Genomic DNA, 24424 nt, shown 5'->3' on the forward strand with positions numbered 1-24424 from the left:
TTCTTGCATCGGCCCAAAAAGCAAACTTAATCGATTGATCATTCTCGAGTTCAAGCTCAAAAAAGAAATTCTGATTCTTCTATTTCATTCTTAACAAATATTTCCCGAATTCTTTTGCATCTTCTTGTTCGGAAATATTCCGCACTTCCCTGGTAATGTAATTCCTCACATCCTTTTCAATAAAATTTAACTCGCGGTGACCCCCGACAGCCGCAACAAATGATTGGTAAGTTTTGCTTGATCTGATACCAGCCTCCTCGTTATTCTCTATTGTACGACAAATGGACATACTTAGTTCCCTGTGCTGTTTGAGCATCTCTGCTTTACTTGGACAACAAGGGTGTGAATGATCCAGCACAACCTTTGAAATGATCCAAGCACCAACATCCTTCAATGTATGTATATAAATTCTTGCAGGACAATTTAAACCGGCTGTCGGATTTGTCATCTCGGTCGGAGATATTTTAGATTTCCCTTTTTCCTCTCTGCTACATGTAATCAATTTATTCTTAATCTAGTTTCCCTTCCTATTTGTACTCCGAACTCTTGTAGAAAAACCTGCAGCCTTGGCGTAGTTCCTGTAAAATTTTCTAGCATCTTCAAGGGTGGTAAAGGTTATTCCAACCTTCGGAACAAATTGGTCATCAACAACAGAGAGAGGCTGCTGAATACACCATGTCAAAAACTATAAATACACCCAATCATTGCTAATATAATACACCCGAATGGCTCCAACTCAACTAAAATGACAATAAAAGTCATAACTTGTAAACACACAGGCTGCAGAATACACCATGACAAAAACTAAAAACACACCCAATCATGTCTGATATAATACACCCGAACGACAACAATTCAGCTAAAATAACAGAAAAAAGCCATAAACTATAAATACACCCACACTCCCGAAAAAAATACACCCAAAAAAGTTTTGATCTACACCCGAGCGTCTGCTATAAATTCCAGATAATCAATCAAAACTAATACATTACATTCAATCCAAAGATTTATGTTGACGCGTTAGTCTCATAGTCAATGTTCACAAATTATTCAGCTACACAATGCTATACAAATTACTGCAACAAAATTCAGAGTAATCGTATGTAAATCAAACCTCAGGAACTTTGTTAGATTCAAATTCATAATCCACTTCGCCTTGATTCAGCTGAGAATCTGAGGTTGAATCATCCATTATCTTCAAAACGAGTTCAAACTTTGATTTTAGAAAATAAAAAATCGATAGAAAACGAAGCTGGAGTTACAAAGAGAGAAGAACGAGAAGAAGAAGAACAAGAAGAAGAACGAAGAAGAAAACAAATCTAAAAATAAGGAGAACGAAGAAGGAAACAAATCTTTTAAATTTGGTAGTTATATATACGTGGGATCTTTATATAGCGCGTGTATTGGACGTAGACCTTGCAGCACGTTTTACGGGTTTATTCGTTAATGAACTTGTAAAGCATACAAGCCCTAATAGCTTGTATGCAGAGCTTTTTCCATAATCTATTTTATTTTCATCGTGTATTTTTGTATGTGATGTACTTTGTTTTATTCCATTTCGAGATGTAGCATGTTTTATTCATTTGTGATATAACTTTTAAAATTAGTCAATATTATTATATGTTGTTATTCATGAAAGTAAGCATTGCAAAACTAACTATTTTCTAGTTGTTACAAATTAGCCGTTTCAAACTAAGCAAGAAAAAATTAGCTGTTATAAAGTAGACATTACAAAACTAATCGTTAAAAAGTAGCTACATGTTGCGATGACACTTATAAATATTAATTGCCAAACATTTATAATCACAGACTCTACTTTAAAGCTAGTTTCTCACCACGAAAGAATATTAAATATCATTTTTCTACAAATGGCTAAAAATTTTAATGATATATTTAACGAGGCGTTGTATAATAAAAGAAGAAGGCGAGATAACACTCATGGATAATTGGATCGATGAGTATTTGTTCAATGATTCAGAAGAAGAAGATATTGAGAGAATCTCTTTTCCAACTCCTCGTAGATGAATCAACAGAGATCGAGAAGCAGGACATGATCACCTTTTCAAAGATTACTTTGCAAATGAGCCAGCATATAATGCTGATATTTTTCAATGGAAATTTCGACTGAGAAGACATGTGTTCTTTCAGATAGTAGACGTCCTCTCAAATGTATATATATATATTTCCAACAGATGGTCGATGTAATTGGAAGAAGAGGCTTATCACCGTAGCAAAAATGTATTGCTACGATATGAATGTTAATATATGGCATAATAGCTGATGTTGTTGATGATTATGTGCGCACAGGCGAGAGAACTACAATTGAATGCTTGAAAAAATTTGTTGAAGGTGTCATTTTGGTGTTTGAAGATGAATACTTGCGAAAACCAAATTCAAATGATATAAGACGCTTGCTACAAATGGCAAAGGGCCGTGCCTTTCCTAGTATGTTGTGTAGCATCAACTACATGTATTGGCAATAAAAAAAATTGTCTAAAGGTGTGGAAAAGTATGTACATGAGTGGTTATCGTGGGGTTGCCATTATAGTACTTAGGGTTGTAACATCTTCAAGTCTTTAGATATGTCATGCATTTTTTGGAGTTTCTGTTCAAATAACGATATCAAATTGTTAGATTGTTCAGCAGTGTTCGATGATATTCTAAATGATCGTGCTCCGGAAGTAAATTACACTATCAATAATAATCATTATACTATGGGATACTATTTAGCATATGGTATTTATGCTGAATGGGCCATATTTGTCAAATCAATATCAAAGCCACAATGGGAGAAACACAAGTTATTTGCACAATACTAAGAATGGCAAAAAAAAGTCGTGGAGCAAGCATTCAGAATGTTGCAAGCACGCTTTGTAATATACGTGGTCCATCATACTTTTGGGAAAAAAAGAACCTTGCAAACATAATGAGAGTTTGTATTATATTGAATAATATGATTGTTGAGGATAAAAGAGGCACTTATGCACAAAAATGTGCTCTAGACCTAGAGTATGATGATGTCAAAAACGGCTTATCACAACTTCAGTTGAGAGAGGAAGATTTTGCACTATACCATTAATTTCTCCAAAGAAATGCCCAACTTCAGAATAGGCAACAACATCGACAACTCAAAAAGGACTTGATTGAACACATATGATAATTTCACAATGCTTGTCGTTAGGGCCGTCAAAATGGGCTAAACCCATCGGACCAGCCCGTTACCCATTTAAATGGGTGGGTTTTGCCTCTAAAATTAAGCCTGTTTAAATTTCGGGCTAAACGAGCTGAGCTTGATTAACCCGAAAAAATGACGGGTTAAACGGGCTAGTCCACGGGCTAAACGGGTGGCCCATTTATTTTTTTATATTTTTTTCAAAAAAGCAGTACTTTCAGTCGATATTTCTCCCAATCCGACCTGAAAATCTGACCCATCAACTAAAAAAATATTATTTTTAAAGGTTTTTGACCTAAAAATGGTATTTTTTGTTTAAATATTTTTCAAAAAATAAAATTAAATGATAAACGGGTTGGCCCGTTTAACCAATCGGATTGACTATAAACGGTTCAGGCTATAAAATTTTGGTCCGCGAATAAAACGGGTCAACCTATTTAACCCACGGGCTTAACGGGCCAGACCTAAATGGGTCGGGTTAGCCCGTTGACCGCCCTATTGTCGTCAACTAAAGAGTTTAACTATGTTTTTCTTTATATTAAGTAATTTTGCAAATTAGTTTAAGGTCAAATTATATATTGTGTATTATTGTTATTTATAAAGTTGTTGATTTTTTTCAAATATTAATGTTTTTTAATAGTAAATTATTTCTTAATTTTTAAATTTTAAATATATTATTGTAAAAAATAATAACTATATTAATTTTAATTATTTTAATTAATTAACTAAGTGGGACCATAATAGGGACTAAACTTAGTTTCTCCTAATGTTCGTATTTATTATTTGTGACACAAAAGTTAATGTGAAGTTATTTTTTATGATAAATGGACTATAAATAAGAATTAGGATGAGTTTCTATTAGAAATGGTCTAATCTCCAAATTGATTAGTTAATTATACTTTTCATTTAGCTATTTTTCTGGTAGAAGTCTTAAGAGAAGAGAAAGGAAGTTTGCACCAATAGAAAATAGGACCGAAAGAAGCTAGTCGGCTTGGCAGGAATCTATAGTCTAGTCTACGTTTGATCTGATTTGATAGAAAGTAGGTCCAATTTTAAGCTATTTAAATGCGTAAATACTTTAATAGGCTATATCCAAACTTACGAAATAATATATTTGACATGTCTTCTCAGTTTGAACCTTTGAATAATAATAATAATATAAGCTTACCAGTGATAGGGATAGTAACGCAACCCATACCAGATAATTATCTACCCTAATAAAGGGTGTTCATGGTGGGTTTCAAAGTTAGGGTGTGATTGGGGTTTGGATAACTTGCCCCTAGTTTAAAAAAAAGGTTGTAAAGACTAAAAATGTAGTTAGGTGTAGATTTTTATTATTCGTGAGTAGAAGCGAGACAGGGCTTATATAGGATAAGATAGAGCCCAACACGGTTGAATAGTACAAAAATTCTGCCTCTAATCGTCGTATTGTCATATCTATTAATGAGTGTTTGAACTTGTATTTTTTTTCTAGAACTTGTATTTTTATAAGAGTAAACTATCATTTCTATCCCTGAAAGTTTTAGACACGGACAAATCTACCCACAAAATAATAAAATTGAAGTTGTACCCATGAAAGATTGGCTACTTACAACAAAACTATCCAAACCCTGAAAAACCGCCCAAAAATTCTAAATTACCCTTATCTCACTGCTACTACCATATCATCCCCTCTCTCTTTTGCCAAGCTTTCATTGTTGTTGCCACAACCACCCCGAATTTCTATTATTTAGTATTAGTAGCCTACTCATAGTATATTTTAGTACAAAGATATCAAATAGAATTATTAATTTAGTTTAAAGAGATAAAAAAATTAAATTTGTTATTATTCAAAATTTTTTTATTATATATCAAATAATATTTGAATTTAGAGACAATTAAGCCTTTGTCCATTTCTGAACCTGACACATCAGCATTTTTCGTTTAGAATTGACAGAGAAACACCCACAGGGACCGCATTGTACACGGAAGTAGAGGACAAGGACCAAAGTGGATCGTTTTTATTGTGAGGGGTCGCGTTGTCTTTCTCGGAAATAAACAGAGGCCGAGTTGGTAGTTCACTCTAAAGATATGGATTTAGATCCTCTAAATTTTGAATTTAACTTTAGAGGAGAAAGTATGATCTATCACCATTTATTTTATAGGTGGGACCAATAGAATACATAAGAGAAAAAATATTTAATGGTGAGAGATCTCACTCTATCCTCTAAAGTGAAAATCTAAAATTTAGAGGATCCAAATTCAAAGATAGTAATCTCCCCGTCCCCCTTCAAAATCCCGGGTCGACTTGTCTTACTAAATAAAGCGGACTTAAAATACTTATCTATTTTGTTTTATAGTGAGTTGGCGTAATAATAGATTATATCGTATAATTTTTTTAAATAAAATTAATTAAAATTAATCTAAAATAATAATAATTAAAAATAAAATAAAAAATAATTAAATTACAACACAATTTTTTATTATTATTTTATTAATTTTTAACTTTAATAAAATTATTCACAATAATATTCGTCATTAAAATTATTTTTATTTTAAAAAATAAGTCAAATAACTTAAACACATATATAAGAGTTTATATATATAAAAAAAGAACAATAGTACAACAAGTTTCTACATCTTAACAAGTTTTTTTTTTTGCCAATTTAAGCCTATACGTTTTTTTCTTATTGTTCCCTAGACAATGTAGAACAGTAGAAGTATCCTTTTGTAGAACGGGATAGATATTTAATTCTTTCCGATTTTTGGTCATCTGATACAACAATATGCAATGCTAGTGGGCCTCTAGCCGTCTCTAGTCTCTACACAGTATTATTTATACAAAAAAAATATCCCGTTTACAAAAGTTGATATGGGCAAACCAATGTTTTCTGATTGCAAACAATACTTGCACTCTTGTACCTATGATGTCACAAAATTCCTAATTTGAGTAATTTCTCACCTTTTTTTTAAAAAAAAAAACAACGAAGATGATCTCTTGTTTTATATATTTTTTAAAAATGATAGATAAATGTAGGTTATAGGAGACAATACAGAATTATTTGCGATTAACACAACATAGTTTTTGAAAAGTAAAAAAAAAATTATTTACATCATAAATATATTTTTTTTTATCCAAATTGACAATAACTTTAAGTAAAAAAATAATAATATATTACATGACATGTTATTTTTGTTATTTTTTGGAAAAAAAACTACCGTGTCTTTTGAGATAATAAACATGAACAAAAATGTATATTTATTTTATGATACAAATTTTTTAAATATGGCCATGATATAAGCGTTTTTATTTAAAAAAAATTTATTATTTATCAATTTGTGTAAGGATGATACAAATATCTTAGTTTCTCTGGTGTGAGGAGCGCAAAACATATGTATTTTTTGAATATTTTTTTGTTTTGTTAGAATTTTAAAAGTAGTGTCTACAATATGATTTTTAGTTATTAAATTCTCTTAATCTTTTTCAATTTCCTTCGTCATAATTTTATCTCTCAATTTTTTTCATTTTTCTTCTTTCTTTTTTTGACCTGTTTCATTATATCTACAATTTCTTTTCTTTGCACTGATTCATACTATTTTCATTATGAATTTGGGTGGAGGAAAAAATTCACATAAAAAATCGGGTTGTGAGGAGGATGAAGCGGATGTGGTAATTTTAGTGAAGGAGAATTATTGCCAGAGATGGGAAGCTTGTTCAAAAAATCTTTGGTAGAACTTTTGCTGAGAGAATTTTTTCAATTGGTACCATTGACAACGCTTTAAGGACAATTTAAAAAAAAATCAGATGGTTTTAGAAATGATAGAGAAGAGATCTAATCAATTCCAATTCTTTTTTGAAAACGATCTAGATGCTCTCAAAATAGAAAAAGGATCCCATGGCTCTTCAAAGATTATATTCTTCATGTCAGGAGATGGACAGAGGCAGACGATAAAGGTGCTAGAAAAATAACAACCTCTTCAATTTAGGTCTAATTTTGGGGAGTTCCTGAATAGTTTAAAACCCTGGGTCAAAAATTTGAAAAAAAATTGGTTAGATTCTAGAGATAGCTTTCTTCAATGTTCGCGAGATAGAATCAAGAATTCTTGAGACCAATGTACTGATTAATGGAAAAAAAAAAAAGTAAAAGACTCAATTCGAATGACCGAAACAAGTCAACATATTATGGAAATTAAATTCAAGTATGAAAGGATTGGAATTTTCTGCACATATGATGCTCACATTGGTTATTATTTGAAACACTGCAAGCTGCTTATCTATGATTCTGCTTCTAGTTCTGTCAAGCAAGACTAAATTGGAGAATGAGTCAAGGTTGATCAAGTTGGTAAGAGAGTGGATATTAGTGATAGAGAGGACTCTTCTGGCGCCTACGCAACTGAGGGAAAAACCCATGCCAAATTGGCTAGTTGAAGAGTTCTCTAATCTATCTATGTCAGGTTCGTCAGCTGAAATTCAGAAAAATAACAATAATATGGAGAGTGATAAAATTCCAGAGATAGCTTGACACTCAATGAAAACAAGCACTCCATCTTATAGTTTTAGAGGACATTATCGGCATTATTAATACTATGGAAAGTGATTTTCTTGATGACCTCAACATAGACAGCGCTGGAAAGAAGATCAATATAAAGCAATTGACAAGGAAGGGAACAGGTACAAATAACCCGATTGGAGGTCTAAAAAGAAGATGTCAAGGAAAAGAGAATGCAGGCAAGTCTAGAAAGGTCTATGTGGAGCAGAAATAGAGTACTGCTGAGAGGGCGGAGTGTGCCAACCATTTAATGGCACCCCAAGGAATATAAAGATCATTATGTGAAATTGTCAGAGTTTGGAAAGACTGCTAACAATCTACAATTTTAAAGGCATTACTAAATCCCAATACCCTGAGATGATTTTTTTGTGTGAAACCAAAAATCAATCTCGACAGGTGGAAAGGAAATTGAGGTCATAAGGATATAATAGTTGAAAAATAGTTGACCTGATGGGTAATGCTGGTGGATTAGCTCTTACTTGAAAAAATAATGTGGTAGTAATTCGAAATAGTTTATAGTATCCCAGGTGATAGATACCTCCTTCAATGTAGAATGGAACCTGTTTGGAGTTTACTTTCATTGCAATGAACATATTCGGTTCACTTAGTTCCTTGAGGTTTCAACCACTCTGCAATAACTACAAGATAATGTGGTTATTATGAGAGATTTCAATGCAATTGTTGATCAAAATAAAAAGATTGGAGGTAGCCTCAAAACGCCAACATCTATGTCTACTTTTAATTATTTTATTAGTAATAACCTCTTATGTGACTTTGGCATGATTGGGAGACCTTATATTTGGAGTAATAGGAAGATAGGAGATGAGTTGATCCATGAGAGATTAGACAAAGTTTTTGTAGGTGAATTATGGCTCCAATAATACTCTAATCCTACTATACTACTATACTCAGACTGACAGAAACAGGCTTAGATCATGTCCCTTTGTTGCTTGTCACAAACTCCTGTACTGAACGATCTAAAAGAAGATTAAAATTTCAATCTCGTTGGTACGTGAAAAATCTATATTTTACGATAATTTTTGGGTTGAAAAGAGTGGAATTTATCAATTTATCTTGCATTTATTCATGGAAAATACATACTTTTGTGAATTTTTTCTAATTGTGCTTAATTATTAGAAACATGCTTTTTATGCCTCAAATTGTCAAATTTAATTCAATTTTATTTCGTTTGATGCCTTGATATGTTTGCTTGACTGATTTAAGGTTTATGAGGCAAGAATGACTTGGAAAGATAGAAGAAAAGCATGCAAAAGTGGAGAATTCATGAAGAAATGAAGTTGTGAAAATCTGCCAGTTATGCGTACGCATCATCCTCAATTCGTGCGTACGCTTCATAAGCGTGTATGTATCACTCCAATCTTCTTTGCAATTAGTGTTTTATTGATCTATAGGCACTTGTTAGTTTGCTAAACTAACCAAAACACTTATTCATTCTAATTTAATTATTTTGAAACAAAAACACTATGTAATTTTCTTTTTTTTTTAATTTACTAAACTAAAACACTTTTAGAATTATTTGTTATTTCTTGAGTTTCTTCTTATGTTATTATTTATTGTTCTTTGTTATGTTATTAATATATTCGCTGTACAGACATGACGACAGGTAGCAGATGTAGGTCGAGAGGGTCATGTGGTCATGGTAGAAGGCGAGCTTCCACCGAATCCCCCAGGGCTGTCTAATCATCGCCCTCTATCCCGGCTACTCGTCGACCCCTTGACGCCACAGGTGGGTCCATCGGACTAGAAATTCATCATGGTCATAAACTTGAACTAAGTGCCTCCTTTTGCTACGCCCCTTGCAGATGCAGCGACGATGTCGACAGAGCCTGCGGTGGATGATTCCTCTAATGCCCCCGAGCAAGATGACACTCCACCACCGCCTGTCATCCGATTGAGGATTTGGCCCGATGGCATGCTGTCATGGGTTCAATTTTTTAATATTAACTTTGTTTATCTTATGTGTTTGTTAATGTGAGATTTTTTCTCTGATAGATTTGCATCAAACCCCAATGCTTGCACACAGGAGATATCCAAGGTTATTAAGTCCATGTACGACCATCTGTGGCCGACCTACACGTAGATCCTGGATGAGACTAGAGAGCGTTGGTTTCAGAAGTGGGTGATAAGAACCCAATTTGGTTTGAATTAATTAACAGCATTTGAACTGTATTTTATTCCGACTAACTAATCTTGGTGAATCACTTTGTGCAGTTGAAATTCATATGGGATGCAAAACACAATGGTATGATTAAAAAGATTTATGACCACTGGGCAGCCAAATGACTTCAGCAGATGATGAGCGACTTTCGTCAGGAGAAAGACCACCTGACATCGTGGATTCACCCAAACATTAAGCATGAAATAGAGGATTATTTTAGAGATAATGACGAGTTTAAGCATCGTCGTCTAACGAACGTCGCTAACAAGGCATTGCCCAAGTCGTCGAGGTATATGGGTGGGTCGGCGACTGTCATGAAGTGTAAGACCAGATTGGTAAGAATTTTGACATTGTTTAATATTTTAGTAGTTACTTGAATTAGTTTTTTAATTTGTTTATTTATTTTATAAGAATGTAAATTGATTTATAAGCAGTCTTGTTTTGAATATGATCTTTGGTGTTAGTCTTGTTCTGTTGATATATACTTATATAGTCCTATATGAACTAAGTTGAGCTGATATAGAACTGCTTCGTTGGTTTAATTTTCTTTTTTATTATTAAGTTAATTAGTTAGTTAGTAGAGTTTAGTTAGTTTAATTTTTTGTTTTTGTGGATTTAGGTGGTTATGGTAGGTTAGATTAGGTCCAGAAATTGTTGGAAAATGTTGGATTATTGAGCTGTTTCCCGATTTCTGTTGCTGAAATTTTTTGAAAAATGCTTGATAGTATTAATAATGATTGAACTTTTTGTATGTTACCTTAATAATGATTGAAAAAGTTAATAAGTTGAGAAGGGTTGATGGATATTTAGTTTGGATGGAACCCTTCAAGGGTGGCTAAATCCGAATTTTAGGGTAGATTATGTCGAAATTTTTATAAGATTTTGAGTGAAATCGAAAAAATTAAAATTATGTTTTCGAAATTAGAATTAAGATTTTTTGTATTTTGGTTCATATATATTTGTCTGTCATTATTTAATTTGTTCATTTATTTTATTGCTTGGTTGATATATTAATTTGTAGTCTAAGTCATTCGATCGTGAGGCAACACTGGCAGAGACCTTCAAGTATACCCATACTTTGAAGGCAAACGAGGAGAGATTTACTGACGAGTGGTCTGCAACCCATTATGTGAGTTTAAATTAATCCTAACTTTCAACTTTATTTAGTTTAAAGACAATTATTTAACTATTATCCTAATCACAACTAACGTGTGTGACGCAGGAGGAGTACACGTAGAGGTTGGAGGCCGCGACCCGGCAATCTCAGCTGTCTAGTAGGGCCGACGAAGATGGCTCCGAGACCTCAGTGGTAGATCCTGATAGGATTTAGCGTGAAACCACGTTTGAACATCACAAGAATCGCTACTTCGAGTTGGGGTTATTGTTCGCCAGTGGCCTCCAATCCTACACGTTAGCGGCTTCCTCTGCCTCTGCCTCTGCCATTAACCTTGCTAATCCCCAGAAAGTTGTCGACTTGAGGGAGGAGGTGCAGAAGCTAACAAAGGAGCTTCACCAGCAGGTGGAGTAGTTTGAGCTGAGGTATCGACAGATTCTTGCACGTGTTGCCATCAATTCGAACCTGACAGAGAAGCTGGAGCAGCTCGATCGGTTGCGACAGCAGATGAAAGAGTACAACTAGTAGATGCGCGCTGGAGGTAGTGGTGCTGCTGGTTCCAGCGGCAATGCTGTTGGTGGGGCACCGATGGCAGCACCTACTCTGCTGCCTAGCAGGTGGACCACGACGCCACCGACGAAGACAAAGATTACCGAGATCTGTAGGATTTAGGGTTTTATGCATTTTTGTTTGTCTACTTCATTGTATTCTATACTTGTGACATTTTATTTTATTAAAACTATTTATTTTTTAATAAAATAATTTGTTAACAAGAATCTACTTAGGGATGGCAACGGGTCTCCATGGGGGCGGGGACATGCCCCCTGCCCCCGCCTCGTCACCCATAATCCGTCCCCATCCCCGACCCATCTCTGCGATGGGTAACGGGGACCTCATATCCGTCGGGGATCGGGGTCTCCACGGATATCCGTGGATTTTTAAAAAATCGAAAAAAAAATTGTAAACATAAACAATCCTCAATTAACATTACAATAATCTCCATCACCAACAACATTAACTCAAAAATTCACAATCCATACCTAAACCAAATCAATCCAAACCATAAAAACTTTCAGATGCATTCATCCAATTTCAAATCTACTTTTGCCAAGCACAACCACATACCAAATTAATCAACCAGATGCATCAAACACCAGTTTACATTCATCCAGGCAGCCATCACTAATCCAAGAAAATTAAACCAAACCTAAAATAGTAAAACTGTTTACCAAATACCACACTGCCTTGTACAGTTATACAAATCACATCAACCATCAAAAATCATGAAATCTTTCTGCAAACCCACTTTAAACCTTCATAAATATAGAAGTAGGTTTAAAAAAATTAGAATTGTATTTGTTGAGAAAATAAATCAATCTGAAAAGAAGAAAAATAAAATAAAATAAATTATGTTTTGAGGGAAAAATAGAAATACCTTTACTAAAGACAGAGGCAGCGACGCGATGGAGATCGGACTGCCTTGCCAAAGACGAAAACGGCGACGACAAAGAATACTTCTTCCGAAGACGACGACGCTTCTGGCTCTCGAAGAAGAAAAGACGACGACGTGAGGCCGAAGACGAAGATGTTTCAAGCTCCTCACAACGCTCGCGACGACGATTCTCCTCGGGGTGCGTCGGTGTCAGGCACGCGATGTCAACTCTATCTTCTGAAGTGACGTTGAGAGTGAGAGGTGGAAGCCGTGAGAGGAAACGAGGGTGGCGGTCTGGCAGATGGTGGTGAGATTAAAGGGGGGTGGCGGAGAGAAGAAGAAGGAGAATGGGGCGGGGACCTTGCTCCCGGCCCCCGCCCTGTTTATTTTGCGGGTCCTCGTTCCCGCTCCCCGTGGGTTAAAAAAGCTCCCCAAATCTGTCTCCCGACGGATAAATCCCCGCAGATACCTATCCTGCCGGGAGAAATTGCCATGCCTAAATCTACTAATTGTGGCTTCACAGTACCAAAAAATTTAAAAAGTAAAATTAACATTACCATTATTGTAGGATTTAAAATCCGACGGTAACTTGGCGCCTAAACACGGAAAACGGTGCCAAAGTCACCGTCGGATACCATCAACACAATCTCGCCAAATTTATTGAAAAGACCGACGAAAATTTCGCTGATAATTAGTATCGGACAAAATAAATCCATCGGTAAGCATTTTTCGGTGATGCTTATACCGTCAATCCAACGACAACGGTAAATTCGACGGTAATCTTTTTAGCGGCGGATGTATTTAATTAATCTGACGATAAATCCGACGGTACTCAACGTTCTTCTTATAGTGATACCTTTTAAATCAAGACTTTTTTCTGAAGAGATTCGAAAAGCGTCATCATCTTCTCTCCACCATCCCGGGACATGGGTGAACTACAAGTGGGTTCGACTAGAGTAAGGTTACTATAAAGTGAATTGTGATGGAAGTGTCTTTAGAGAAAGTCTAGGAGACCAGCACATTTATTAAAATTTGGCCAGTACTTAATCATCAAAAGAAAAATGAGTAATCATACATCATTAGATATCATCTCCCACCATTAAAAATACTGATGATAGTTAATTAATAACTACACATCACAGATGATGGTTAATTGATAGCTACACATCTTAAATTCTCCTTACCCCCTAGCACTCTTCGTGTCTTTATTAATTTTGGAAGATTTGGTTTTGGTTGTTTGCTGCGGGGTGATGTCGGTATTCGGGTGGTTGGCAGTGTTGGGAAGGTCCCAGGTGTTAGTGTGCTTCGTTCTGAATTGTGGACAATCTGGTGTGGTCTCATATTATCTCTAGAGCATGGTGTCTGTAAACTTGTTTATGAAACTGACTCCATTGAGACCTATAATCTTGTTAATCAATGAAACTTTCCTCAATCTCATTGTAAATCTCAGCTTCTTAACAAGGTGCTTGACATAAAGACTAGTAGTGATATCACAATCTAATTTTCTTTGGCTCCTCAAAAAATTAACAGGGTTGCAGACATTTTAGCAAAACAGGATACTGTTGGTAGCTTTGATCATTATTCTTGGCTCTAACCACAAAAGAACTTGCTGCAAACTCGCATATTGATTTATTTTAGCTTTTTTGGCTTTTTTTTTGCTCACCAAAAAAGTATATAATAAATAATTTTAGTAATTGATTTTAACGCCTATCTTATATAATTGTAATCGAAGTGTCCAACCCAAAAATTGAATTCAAAACTTTCTTAATTAGAAATGATAGTTTGTTTAAAATTTAATTAAACAATTTGGTGCGTGATTCATATTTATTACCCTTCTCAATTTTCAATCTGGCCCCCTTTGCCTTCCCCAATTCCGCCCCCACGTTCTCTAACCTCTACTACACTTCAATAGCCGTTACACTGTCTCTTGTGCGCAGTTTTTCAAACCAATACCCGAATACCGAACAGGCGAACACCGAACCCCAATGAACTCTTCCCACTACTAAGTACTAACCTTCTAAAACTTCAACTCTCTAACATTGTTTTTTCAAACCTCCACATGGGTTGCTGCATCAGCAAATCCCAGACCCAAAACCAAAACCCATATCACCAAAAACAATATCTTACACCCTCTCTCCCTAACTCAAACCTTAACCAACAAATACCACAGCGGCAACCACCACCAGTGTTAGAGGAAGAGTCTGTGAAAGAGGTCCTATCAGAAACACCCATTGCCAAACGAAATCAAGTTCCAATTTTGAAGCCAGAATCGGACACCCTTCTGCCTCCTCTTCAAAACCCTGATGACAAAATCGAATCAAAGAACCCACATCCCATTCCCAACCCCATTATCATCAACAAAAAAGAAGGTGAAGTCTCAGAGGTAGTGTCTCAGCTCTCAGAAGAACCATGCAGCATCAGCGGAAGCTTCTCCACCGCTACCACAGTTACGGAGAAGAGAGAAGAAGAAGTAACCAGCAAAAGAAGCATCAGGGAGGGAACAACAACAATGAAGTGGAACAGCAACAGATCCCCGTCGAGGAAGCGCCCTCACGCCTGTGACGGCAATGTCGCCTCCGGGAGAGAGCGGAGGCTCAAGTCTCCAGCAAGGAGGTCGGAGCCGTCGCCGGAGAAGAGGCTTCACGGTGGTTTAAGGCCGGTTCGCGGCAGGGAATCGGGTTCGGCGGCGAACCGGAAGCTCAATGTGGGATCCGCCGGAGTCCGTCGAGACGCCGGCGAAGGATCCGGCCGGCGGTCGAGGTCGCCATCATGTGCCAGGGCGATTAGCACAGCGGGCAAGGCAGGCGCTATTTACGGTGGTCGGAAAGAGGTGCCAGCGGCGAAGGGTGCGGTGGAAAAAGTAGAGGAGAAAGGTGGTGACAGTGGTGAGAACAAGAGTGAGGAGACTGAGGAGAAAAACGACGTTGTTTTGCAGGAAGAGTCCATTGAGAACCCACTTGTTTCCATGGAGTGCTTTATTTTTCTGTAGAAGCACGTCTTTCGAAGCTTGTTCATTTTTTGAATTCTAGAAGATCTCTCACAAGGCGTCACTTTCATTTCCAGTCACAATCATAATTAGTTTGACTTTAATATTAATTAAGTGCTTTGTAGCTGTATTTCCTTTTTAAATTTTTTTCTAATTTTGTGTTATAGTGGAAAACTGGAAATTGGGATGATTCTATATTTTAGTGTTTCACTCGGTAATTACTTCTGTAAAAAATAATTCATACTATTAATTTATTTGGTAAACTGTGTAATGAACATATTTTTAAGGTAAGAAAAATAATTTGAAGGGTGGGGGCATAGGACTAATGAGGTATAAAGTTCTTTTAATTCAATTTTTTTTTTTAAAAATTACTTTTTTTTTGTCTGCTTCAACCTTCAAGTGTGTGGAGGGCTGGCCTGAAAAAATGGACTTAAGAATTGGATGGACAGTATCTCTTTGTTATAAGAATGCGGAAGAGAAGGTGCTTCTTTTGTCTCATAATAATATAATATTGATGTGGATTGTTAGGTATACATGGTCCGGCCCGGCTTTGAATATTTTAGAGGCTAATTTAGTGTGATTTCATTGGATTTAGGGTTGGATAAGGATCTCAAAAATATATCTGGTTATTATTTCGAGTTGGGTCCGGGTCATAGTTCGAGTCACCCAAACTCGATCTGATAGTCCAGTCATCATATACAATTAATATTTTGTGTTATTAGTATTTTGTGTTATTAGTAATAGATGATGAGTGATGACTATTCTTATGTGGAATTTAAATATTGTAAACCTTAATATTTTGTATTATTAGTCATTATAAGATTATAAGTTAATGTTTTATGTTTAAAATGTATAAGACTTTGACTAATACATAATATTGTGTTGTTTGTTTTGATTTAAATATTTGGTGTTATTAGACAATATTAGTATTAATTATGGTTATGGTTTAATTTTAGAGAATGATTGGTTCTTATTATATTTTTTTAAGTGAATTTTATTATGTTAATTGTGAAATAATGATTGGAGATTAAGTGATTTTTATATAGCAAAGATCCGATTTTCATCCGGTTTTTATCTGATTTTCATCCGACCTAAAATTGTATAAATTTTATCGAGTCTAAGATCGAGTTATAGTCTAAAAATTAAACCCAGTCTATAATTCGGATCGAATCTGAGTTAAACTAAACCCGATATAGCAGAGTTCATATACACCTCTAATACGAATATTGGATTTTCTTTTATACTTTCAAGCGTGTGTATCGTGTATTTATTGTGGAGAGCATATGACTCAAGAAAATGTGATAAGGGTTTAGTCCCTCCTTGAGTTCATGGCCATAATTGCCTCCAAAATGAATCTTCTCAAAAAAAATTTAATTGTTTTATAAAATTACTAAAATATGATATTTTATTTTATACTCTTTAAATAGGATAAAAAAATATGTAAAAAAATATATTAAATAATAAAAAATTATATTTTACTAAAAAATTAAAAAAATAAAAAAATAAAGAGAATCTAATCCAAAAATATCTTTTCTAGTCTCGTTTGCAGTTTATGAATGTTAGTGTATATACAATTAAGTGATGACGCAACCCCATAAGCTTTTTTTACAATAAATTAAAAAAAACATGATTTCTTAAACAAAATAAAAACACATTATTTACAAAGATGGATTTTTTTTGGTTCGTGACGCAATTCATCTAATGTTTCGATGGACTGCACAATGATTACTTCAATTTTTCCAATAGTTTGACAAATTAGATATTGGACATGTATTTTGGCGAATTGCGTGAAATTCGCTCAATTACAAAAGCAAGCGTTCCTCTTCTCTTTATTATTTTCACTTTCAGCTTCTCTTTCAAAAATTACTTTTCAATTTCTCTCTTAATTTCCTCTGTCCTTCTCTCTCAACTCACATTTCATTATTTATCAGGTTAATTTTTTTATTCTTATTTTTATTTATTATTTATGTATCTAGTTTAGATAATAATATTATTATTATTTAAATAGTTAAATTAGTATTATGTAAAAATAGTTATTAATTGTTATAAAAATAAATATTTTAAACTAATTTATGATTTTAGAATTAATAATAATATATAAAGTAATTTTTAATCATTATAAAAATAAATATTTTAGAGTAGATTATAGTATATATAAAAATAAATATTTACAATAAAATTATTTATGATTTAAATTTAAATTTAAAATGAATTTAGAAAAATATAATATAATTTATATTATAGCATTAGTATTATGTGAATAGTTAGATTAGTATTATATAAAAGTAGTTATTAATTATTAGAGGAATAAATATTTTAGAATAATTTATGATTTTAGATTTGATAGCAAGATATAGAATAGTTTTTAATTATTAAAAAATAAATATTTAAAAATAGATTATAATATATAAAAATAAATATTTACATTAGAATTGTTTATAATTTCAATTTAAGTTTAAAGTATATTTAGAGTAGTATAGTATAATTTATATCAAGAAAAGTATGAGAAGTCAATGGAATATTTGTATAATGTATACAATAGAGGTTTATGGAGTAAAAATGATATAACCATTAGTGTTATCTTTTCCCATCAGTTGAAATTTTGGGGATGACTGGTATTATGATATGGTATTAGAGCCTTAGATCCGAAAGGTCAAGAGTTCAATTTTTGGTGAACCCCAAAATCAGTTTAAGTTTTTTGGAAGATGTTTATTATCCTAATACTCAGATGGTTATTTTAGATAATACGGGGGATATTCATTTTATAACTCAATAATCTATTGTACAAATAGTTCATTGTCTTCCTAACAAGATCCTTTATATTATGGTATTAGTATTATGCATTCTTTATTATTAGTCTAATATGATAATAAATTATAAATTAAGTATAGAAATAAATTATTAATAGTAGCATATTAGATTAGAATATATTGAAATAAATTATAAACTGCCTAAGATTACGTTAATATTTTTTATTATTAGTTTAATATAATTTAATTTTTAGGGTAAACTATTTAGATAAATTAAAGGCATGAAAATATTACTTATATTACCTAAAACAAAAAATGTTATGTGAATTTTTCAAAAGCAATTTTTATGTAAATTAAATCAGAGTAATTTGAATTATAATTTTTAGTAGTAAATTAAATTAGGCTACATAAATTTATTAGGGGAGATTTAGATACACATAAATCGAATTAAGCAATTTTGATTTACACATACACTAAGTAAATTGAATTAGGCTGATCAGATCTATGTATGGTTGGTATGTTTTCAAGTAAATTGAAGTAACTTAATTCGATTTACTTTATTGAAAATCAACATGCATAAATTAGAGTAGACAGATTTATTATAGTTTCAGCAATATTTTCTTAAAAAAATATCTTTGGATAAAATTTATGGTAAAGAAAATATAGAATAGGTGATATGGAACGTAATACAGAGTAAGATGGAAAATTAAAGAAAGAGATTTCTGTACCTTAATTTGATTTCTTGATGCAACAATTAAGGGAATTACTCTCCCTCTCTTGTTTATACCGAAATTTCTCAAAAAAAATTCAAAAAAAATTTCATTCATTAAAATTAAGAAAAAACAGTGGCTACCAAATTTTAAGGAATTTTTATACCTCTTAAATTTAAAATTCTAACTCATAAATTCATTAAAATAAAATGGGTCAAATAATAACTGGGTTTAAAACAAATAAAACAAACTAAAATAAAATAAACATAAAATAAATATTAAGAAAGTGATGCATATTTAATTTATCTGGACTAATGAGAGTCTTCAATGCATTTTGTAAATAGTAAGACGTTTGAATTTCCATAATCGTTAATAATTGTCTTACCTAGTTCTTGATGCATCTTTTGAACAAATAATTTAACAATGTTTAACAAATCTTCTTTTATTTTTTTAATTGTAGCTCTTATAATTAGATCAATTCACATATAACAGTTCTCAGTTTATTTCACAAAATTCATATCAATAGATTATTTTAAATTATCTTTAATTTTAATCCGTTTCTTGTCATTTTTTTCTCAGAATCTGGTAAAATATGAAGGGTATGTACATTCCTAGGTTTATTGTACACATGTAATGTATTTGGTAATCCAGACATTCGAATTCAAGCTTTTAATTTTTTCTAAAATACCATATATATAATTTTATAAAAAGTGTTGGAATCATTAATAGACTTTGATTTATTTTTTATATTATTTTAAATTTCCTAAATTTTATCAAAAGATATTTTTTAAAAAAAAATATTGTTGAAACTATAATAAATTTGTCTACCCTAATTCGATTTATGCATGTTGATCTCTAACAAAGTAAATCAAATTAAACTATTTCAATTTACTTGAAAACATATCAACCATGCATAAATTTGATCAGCCTAATTCGATTTATTTTGTGTATGTGTAAATTGAAATTGCCTAATTCAATTTAGGTGTATTTAAACCTCTCCTAATAAATCTATGTAGTCCAATTCAATTTACTACTAAAAATTGTAATTCGAATTAACCTGATTTGATTCATATAGAAATTGTTTTTGAGAGATCTACATACCATTTTATGCTTTGGGTAATATAGGTAATTTTCATGCCTTTGGTTTATCTAAGTAGTTTATCCTCATTTTTATGTAAATTTTATTTTAGGTTTAATGTCCTAATTATATCGATATTTTTTAACTTTTATATAGGCCGTAGGAATGGAGCAGAACTTGCTGAAAGAGTATGAGCATAACTTGTATAAGCTAGATGGGGATAATCATATTGTTGGAAGGCTTTGACAAATGGTAAAAAATTTAAATTATGCATTTAATGTGTATGAAATTTATATTTTTATAGCCTAAATTTTATCTATTTTTTTTGGGTGGCGAACTCTTACGCACTAGACGAAATATATTGACACGACCCAGCGAATTTGCCAAGCCATTTTTCATATGAGCCGGCTTCGAACATGTAACCTACATGCTTGAGTGGGATCATAATTGGGCGTTGATATTAGCATTGATCTAGAGGCCGTGTCTGGAGTCACACACCTTTTATTTGTTCTGTGGAAAGATGATGATCACCTTGTAGGATGTGACTTATCAGATGGGGATTTAGATGGAACGAAAGGAGATCCAGTTAGTGATTGCATGATAGGGTGAGAGCTGTACTATAGCAAACGTGGTATGGAGGAGTTATATTTGTAATTGCTAGGAACCATATTGAAAACCGCTGATAGACAATATCAGAGTAAGTGAGTCATCAATCTATCATTTTTTCGGGAGAGGAGTATGTCATGAGTTAGATGAAGACTCCACGGAGGAGCAATGTATGTAATACACCTGAGGGTATATCATACAAATTATTGGACAGAAAAGATGATAGCGAGATTAAGTAAACTTGACCCCATGGTGGGCGCCAAATGTTCCTGCGTAGTAAGTCCTGTGAAGGTATAGTTCGTCCTATTCAGGAATTGAGTTCTCTTTCGCCTGAAGTGGAAGAGGTATACACTGACTTCAAGAGAAACAACGATAGTAGGTATCTGCAAAGGCACTCTGATGCTTAAATTAATAAAAATAGAAGATGAGTATAATGTTTACTCAAAGTGAGTAGCGTACCTTTTATATGCTTAGGATTTGATGTTTATAGGATGCGATCCTCTTCAAAAAGGTTAAGATATTTGCCTGATCTTTCGATCATCATTTAAATTTGTTTTTAAGTGGGTTGTTATAAGTGAGATTATCTTTAACTAAAAATAAGTCACGTTTATTTTTTAGTTTGAATTCTAATTTATAGGTATAGTTGGACCGGATAGCTACCAAATTAAATTTCATATTTGATTGGAATAGAATTGAATAAAAAAATTCGTGTGTGTGATATTCTCATTTATTATTATTTCTATCTATAAATATTTAATATGTTGATAAATTTATTTATAAAAAAATAAAAATAACTTTGTTTCTATAAAAATGGGTTTTGTTTGGTAGAATTATTCAAATTCTAAAAGATTATTCAAAATTTTTAAATTATCCTTCTAACCTAACTTATTCTAAATTACTAATCCTTTTCAATATTACCACCCAAATCCTTCTTCATATAATTTTTATCTGAATTGTTACTATCATCGCTCCTATCACTATTATCAAATTAATTATATTCAAATTAATAACGAAATTCATATAACTTATTAATTATCGCAATTGGAAAAAAATACAAACTAATTGAAATTGCATAAAAATAAAAAAATTAAAAACCTTATAAAAATAAAAACCTTATACATATATGCAATTTCTTTTCCACACATCGGATAATATTAGAGACTTATAAAGAGGTGCTCATGATCATGCGTGTTATGATTGAATGGAGAATTATTGTATTGTGAAGGGAAAAGGATGAGGAGCCAATAGAATATTTGTATAATATGTATAATGGAGATTTATGAAGTATTAGAGATATACTCATTAGTGTTATTTTTTTTCATCCGTTGAAATTTTTGGGATGAATGGTATTATGACATGGTATTATAACGCCAGATCTAAAAGATCAAGAGTTCAATTCTTGGTGAACCCCAAAATGAGTTTAGGTTTTTGGGAAGATGTTTATTATCCCTAATACTCGGATGATTATTCTATATAGTATGAGGAATGTTCATTTTGTAACTCAATAATCAATATACAAATCAGTGAATCTTAAATTAAAGATCATCCCTATATTTTTTTGTTATTTTTTTATAATTCGGAATAATTACCAATATAGTATCCAAAAAATTCAGCAGCTCACAAAATGATCCCTAAAAAATATTATAGACAAAACAGTTCCTAAATAATTTAAAAATACAATAAAAATAACTAATAAATATTATACTTTTTATAAATAACAAAAAAATTTATATTTAACAAATGATTTATCTATTAAATCTAAATTTTTGTGACAATATTTGAATAAATATTTAAAACATGCACAAAAAAAATTTAGAACAAAATTTAATCTCTAAATTTTTTATTTTTTAAAAAAATGTTGTCATTCACAATATAATTTTTTAAAAAAATATTTCATTTCACAAAAAATTATCAAATTTTGAGAATGAAAAATTTTATTTTTAATTATGATTGTAATAATTTGTATCAAAATTTGATCTCTAAAATTATTGAAGGTTGTGGTAGGCTTAGAGAAGGGGGTTGAATCTATGCCTACCTTTTTGTTTCTGTTATAACCCTTTTAAATCAAAATTTTCAATTTTGATTCTGTTTATACTCAGCAGCGGAAATTTATGAGACAATTTATTTTTGTCTCATGAATATCAGAAAATAGAACACATCAGAGAAGAGAAAAGCTAACACCAGCTATCCTGGTTCGGTTGCCTTGTGCTATGCAACCTACGTCCAGTCTCCTCCACAACAATGGAGGAATTTTCACTATAGTTAAAAGTATTACATACACTAATTTCACACTCAAGTTTTACCCTAACTTGACATTGGCTATGCTAACACCTAACTATTCACTCTTAGTGCCAACCCAACTAAGAAAGGGATATCTAACAGGTACAAGATACAAGACACTTAACCAACCTAAAGAAATCAGAAAATAACTCTAGGCTTTTCTCTCAAGTGTATCACTCAACCTTTTTCCACTCATGGCTTTTACTTGAGCTTTCTCACAATGCCTTTTCTCACAAGAAATTAAAGAAAGATAAGCGTAGAAAAGCACATTACAATCAGAAAAATATGAAGGAGATTGACTTCATCAACAGCCTTGTGCTATGCGAAAACCAGATTAGCAAGCCTCTGATTCAGTTCTTCATACTGGCGGAATGCACCTTTGATTAGGTTACACTGTCCAGTTAGTTGAACTTGCTCAAAGAATACTTATCGGAACAAAACCTCAATACTCTGGTTATCTTTTCTTGGTTTCTGAATGAACAACAAACTTCTTTTATCTCCTTGCTTGTTGCTTGGTTCTTCTTCCAAGGTCAACACCTTGAGCCTTGAGCTTCACTAACCCACAGATTCACTTTTTCTCATTAAATCTTAGAGTAGAAACTTTTCTTCTGAGTCCTTCATCTTGGCCGAAAGCCATAAAACAGCAACCACAAAAGTCTTCTAGTGGTCAACTTAATCCGAACCCTTGAAAAATAACTTGGTCCCCAAGACAAGTTTGAGACCGTGGATACGCAACATAGGAGAACGGAAACCAACTTTCCTTTGTATCCTATTTCAGACTGAGCAGAGAGTTGGGAAGAGGAGAAGAAGATCTGATGCATGGAAGAGGAAATAGTTTACCTTTAATCTTGACCTAAGCTTGATTTGATTTGAACTGGATGATTAGACTTCGGCCTCTCAAGCTTGATCTTTCTCTTTCTTTCTTTTTCTGTGAATGGCGTGTGGAAGAATCTCTTTCTCTTTCTCTTTCTTACTTATCTGAAACTCTGATTTGACTAAGACAAAAGAGAGAGGAATGTTGCTTTAGTAAGAGCAAGATGGAGGGAATTGAACTCAACTCGGGCTTGGATCGGATATGGTTCATGTAACCTGTTTGGCACATCTGATTTCTTTCTTTGTTTTTCATTGGGCTTCATTTGATTTACTAACCCACCAGCTTTGTTTTATTTTCCATTCCATTTGGGCTATAATTCAAATTTTGGCCTGCAACATTTTATAAATAATTAGTAATATACAATTATCAATAATCCACACTAATTATTTATCTTGCCAAAAATAATATTTGTTATCACTGATTAGTTTAGTTAATTTCTTAACTCAACAATCTCCCCCTTGATGACAAACATTATTTAAGCAATAATCAAAAGGAACTAAGTTTGAGTAAGGTTTAGAAACTCCCTTTGATTTTTGTCATTTGCTTTTGTGTTGCTCCCCTTTTCCTTTTCAAGATTAGCTCCCCCTGAATTTATGTTTTCCTCTTTGTTCCTGTTTACATTTGCTTATATGGAACTAAACAGATGCTATATGCTAACCAAAAATGCAGCAAACAGTGATAGTTTTAATGGCAAAAAAAAAGCTTTAACACATC

The 24424-nt window shown here is 32.8% G+C and overlaps 2 protein-coding genes across 2 annotated transcripts; both read left to right on the top strand.

The window, feature by feature from the left end:
• Positions 1 to 2255: 2255 nt before the first annotated feature.
• LOC110278445 (uncharacterized) lies at positions 2256 to 2819 on the top strand. The gene is made up of 2 exons (XM_021136699.1): positions 2256 to 2445; positions 2635 to 2819. The coding sequence occupies exons 1-2, from the start codon at positions 2256 to 2258 to the stop codon at positions 2817 to 2819; spliced, it is 375 nt and encodes a 124-aa protein (XP_020992358.1).
• An 11466-nt stretch (positions 2820 to 14285) lies between these two features.
• On the top strand, positions 14286 to 15522 carry LOC107477975 (uncharacterized). Its single transcript, XM_016098065.3, has one exon. The coding sequence runs from the start codon at positions 14486 to 14488 to the stop codon at positions 15413 to 15415; it is 930 nt and encodes a 309-aa protein (XP_015953551.1). The 5' UTR covers positions 14286 to 14485; the 3' UTR covers positions 15416 to 15522.
• The last annotated feature ends 8902 nt before the right edge of the window (positions 15523 to 24424 follow it).

The sequence above is a fragment of the Arachis duranensis genome, chromosome 3 (assembly GCF_000817695.3).
Source record: "Arachis duranensis cultivar V14167 chromosome 3, aradu.V14167.gnm2.J7QH, whole genome shotgun sequence".
NCBI lineage: Eukaryota > Viridiplantae > Streptophyta > Magnoliopsida > Fabales > Fabaceae > Arachis > Arachis duranensis.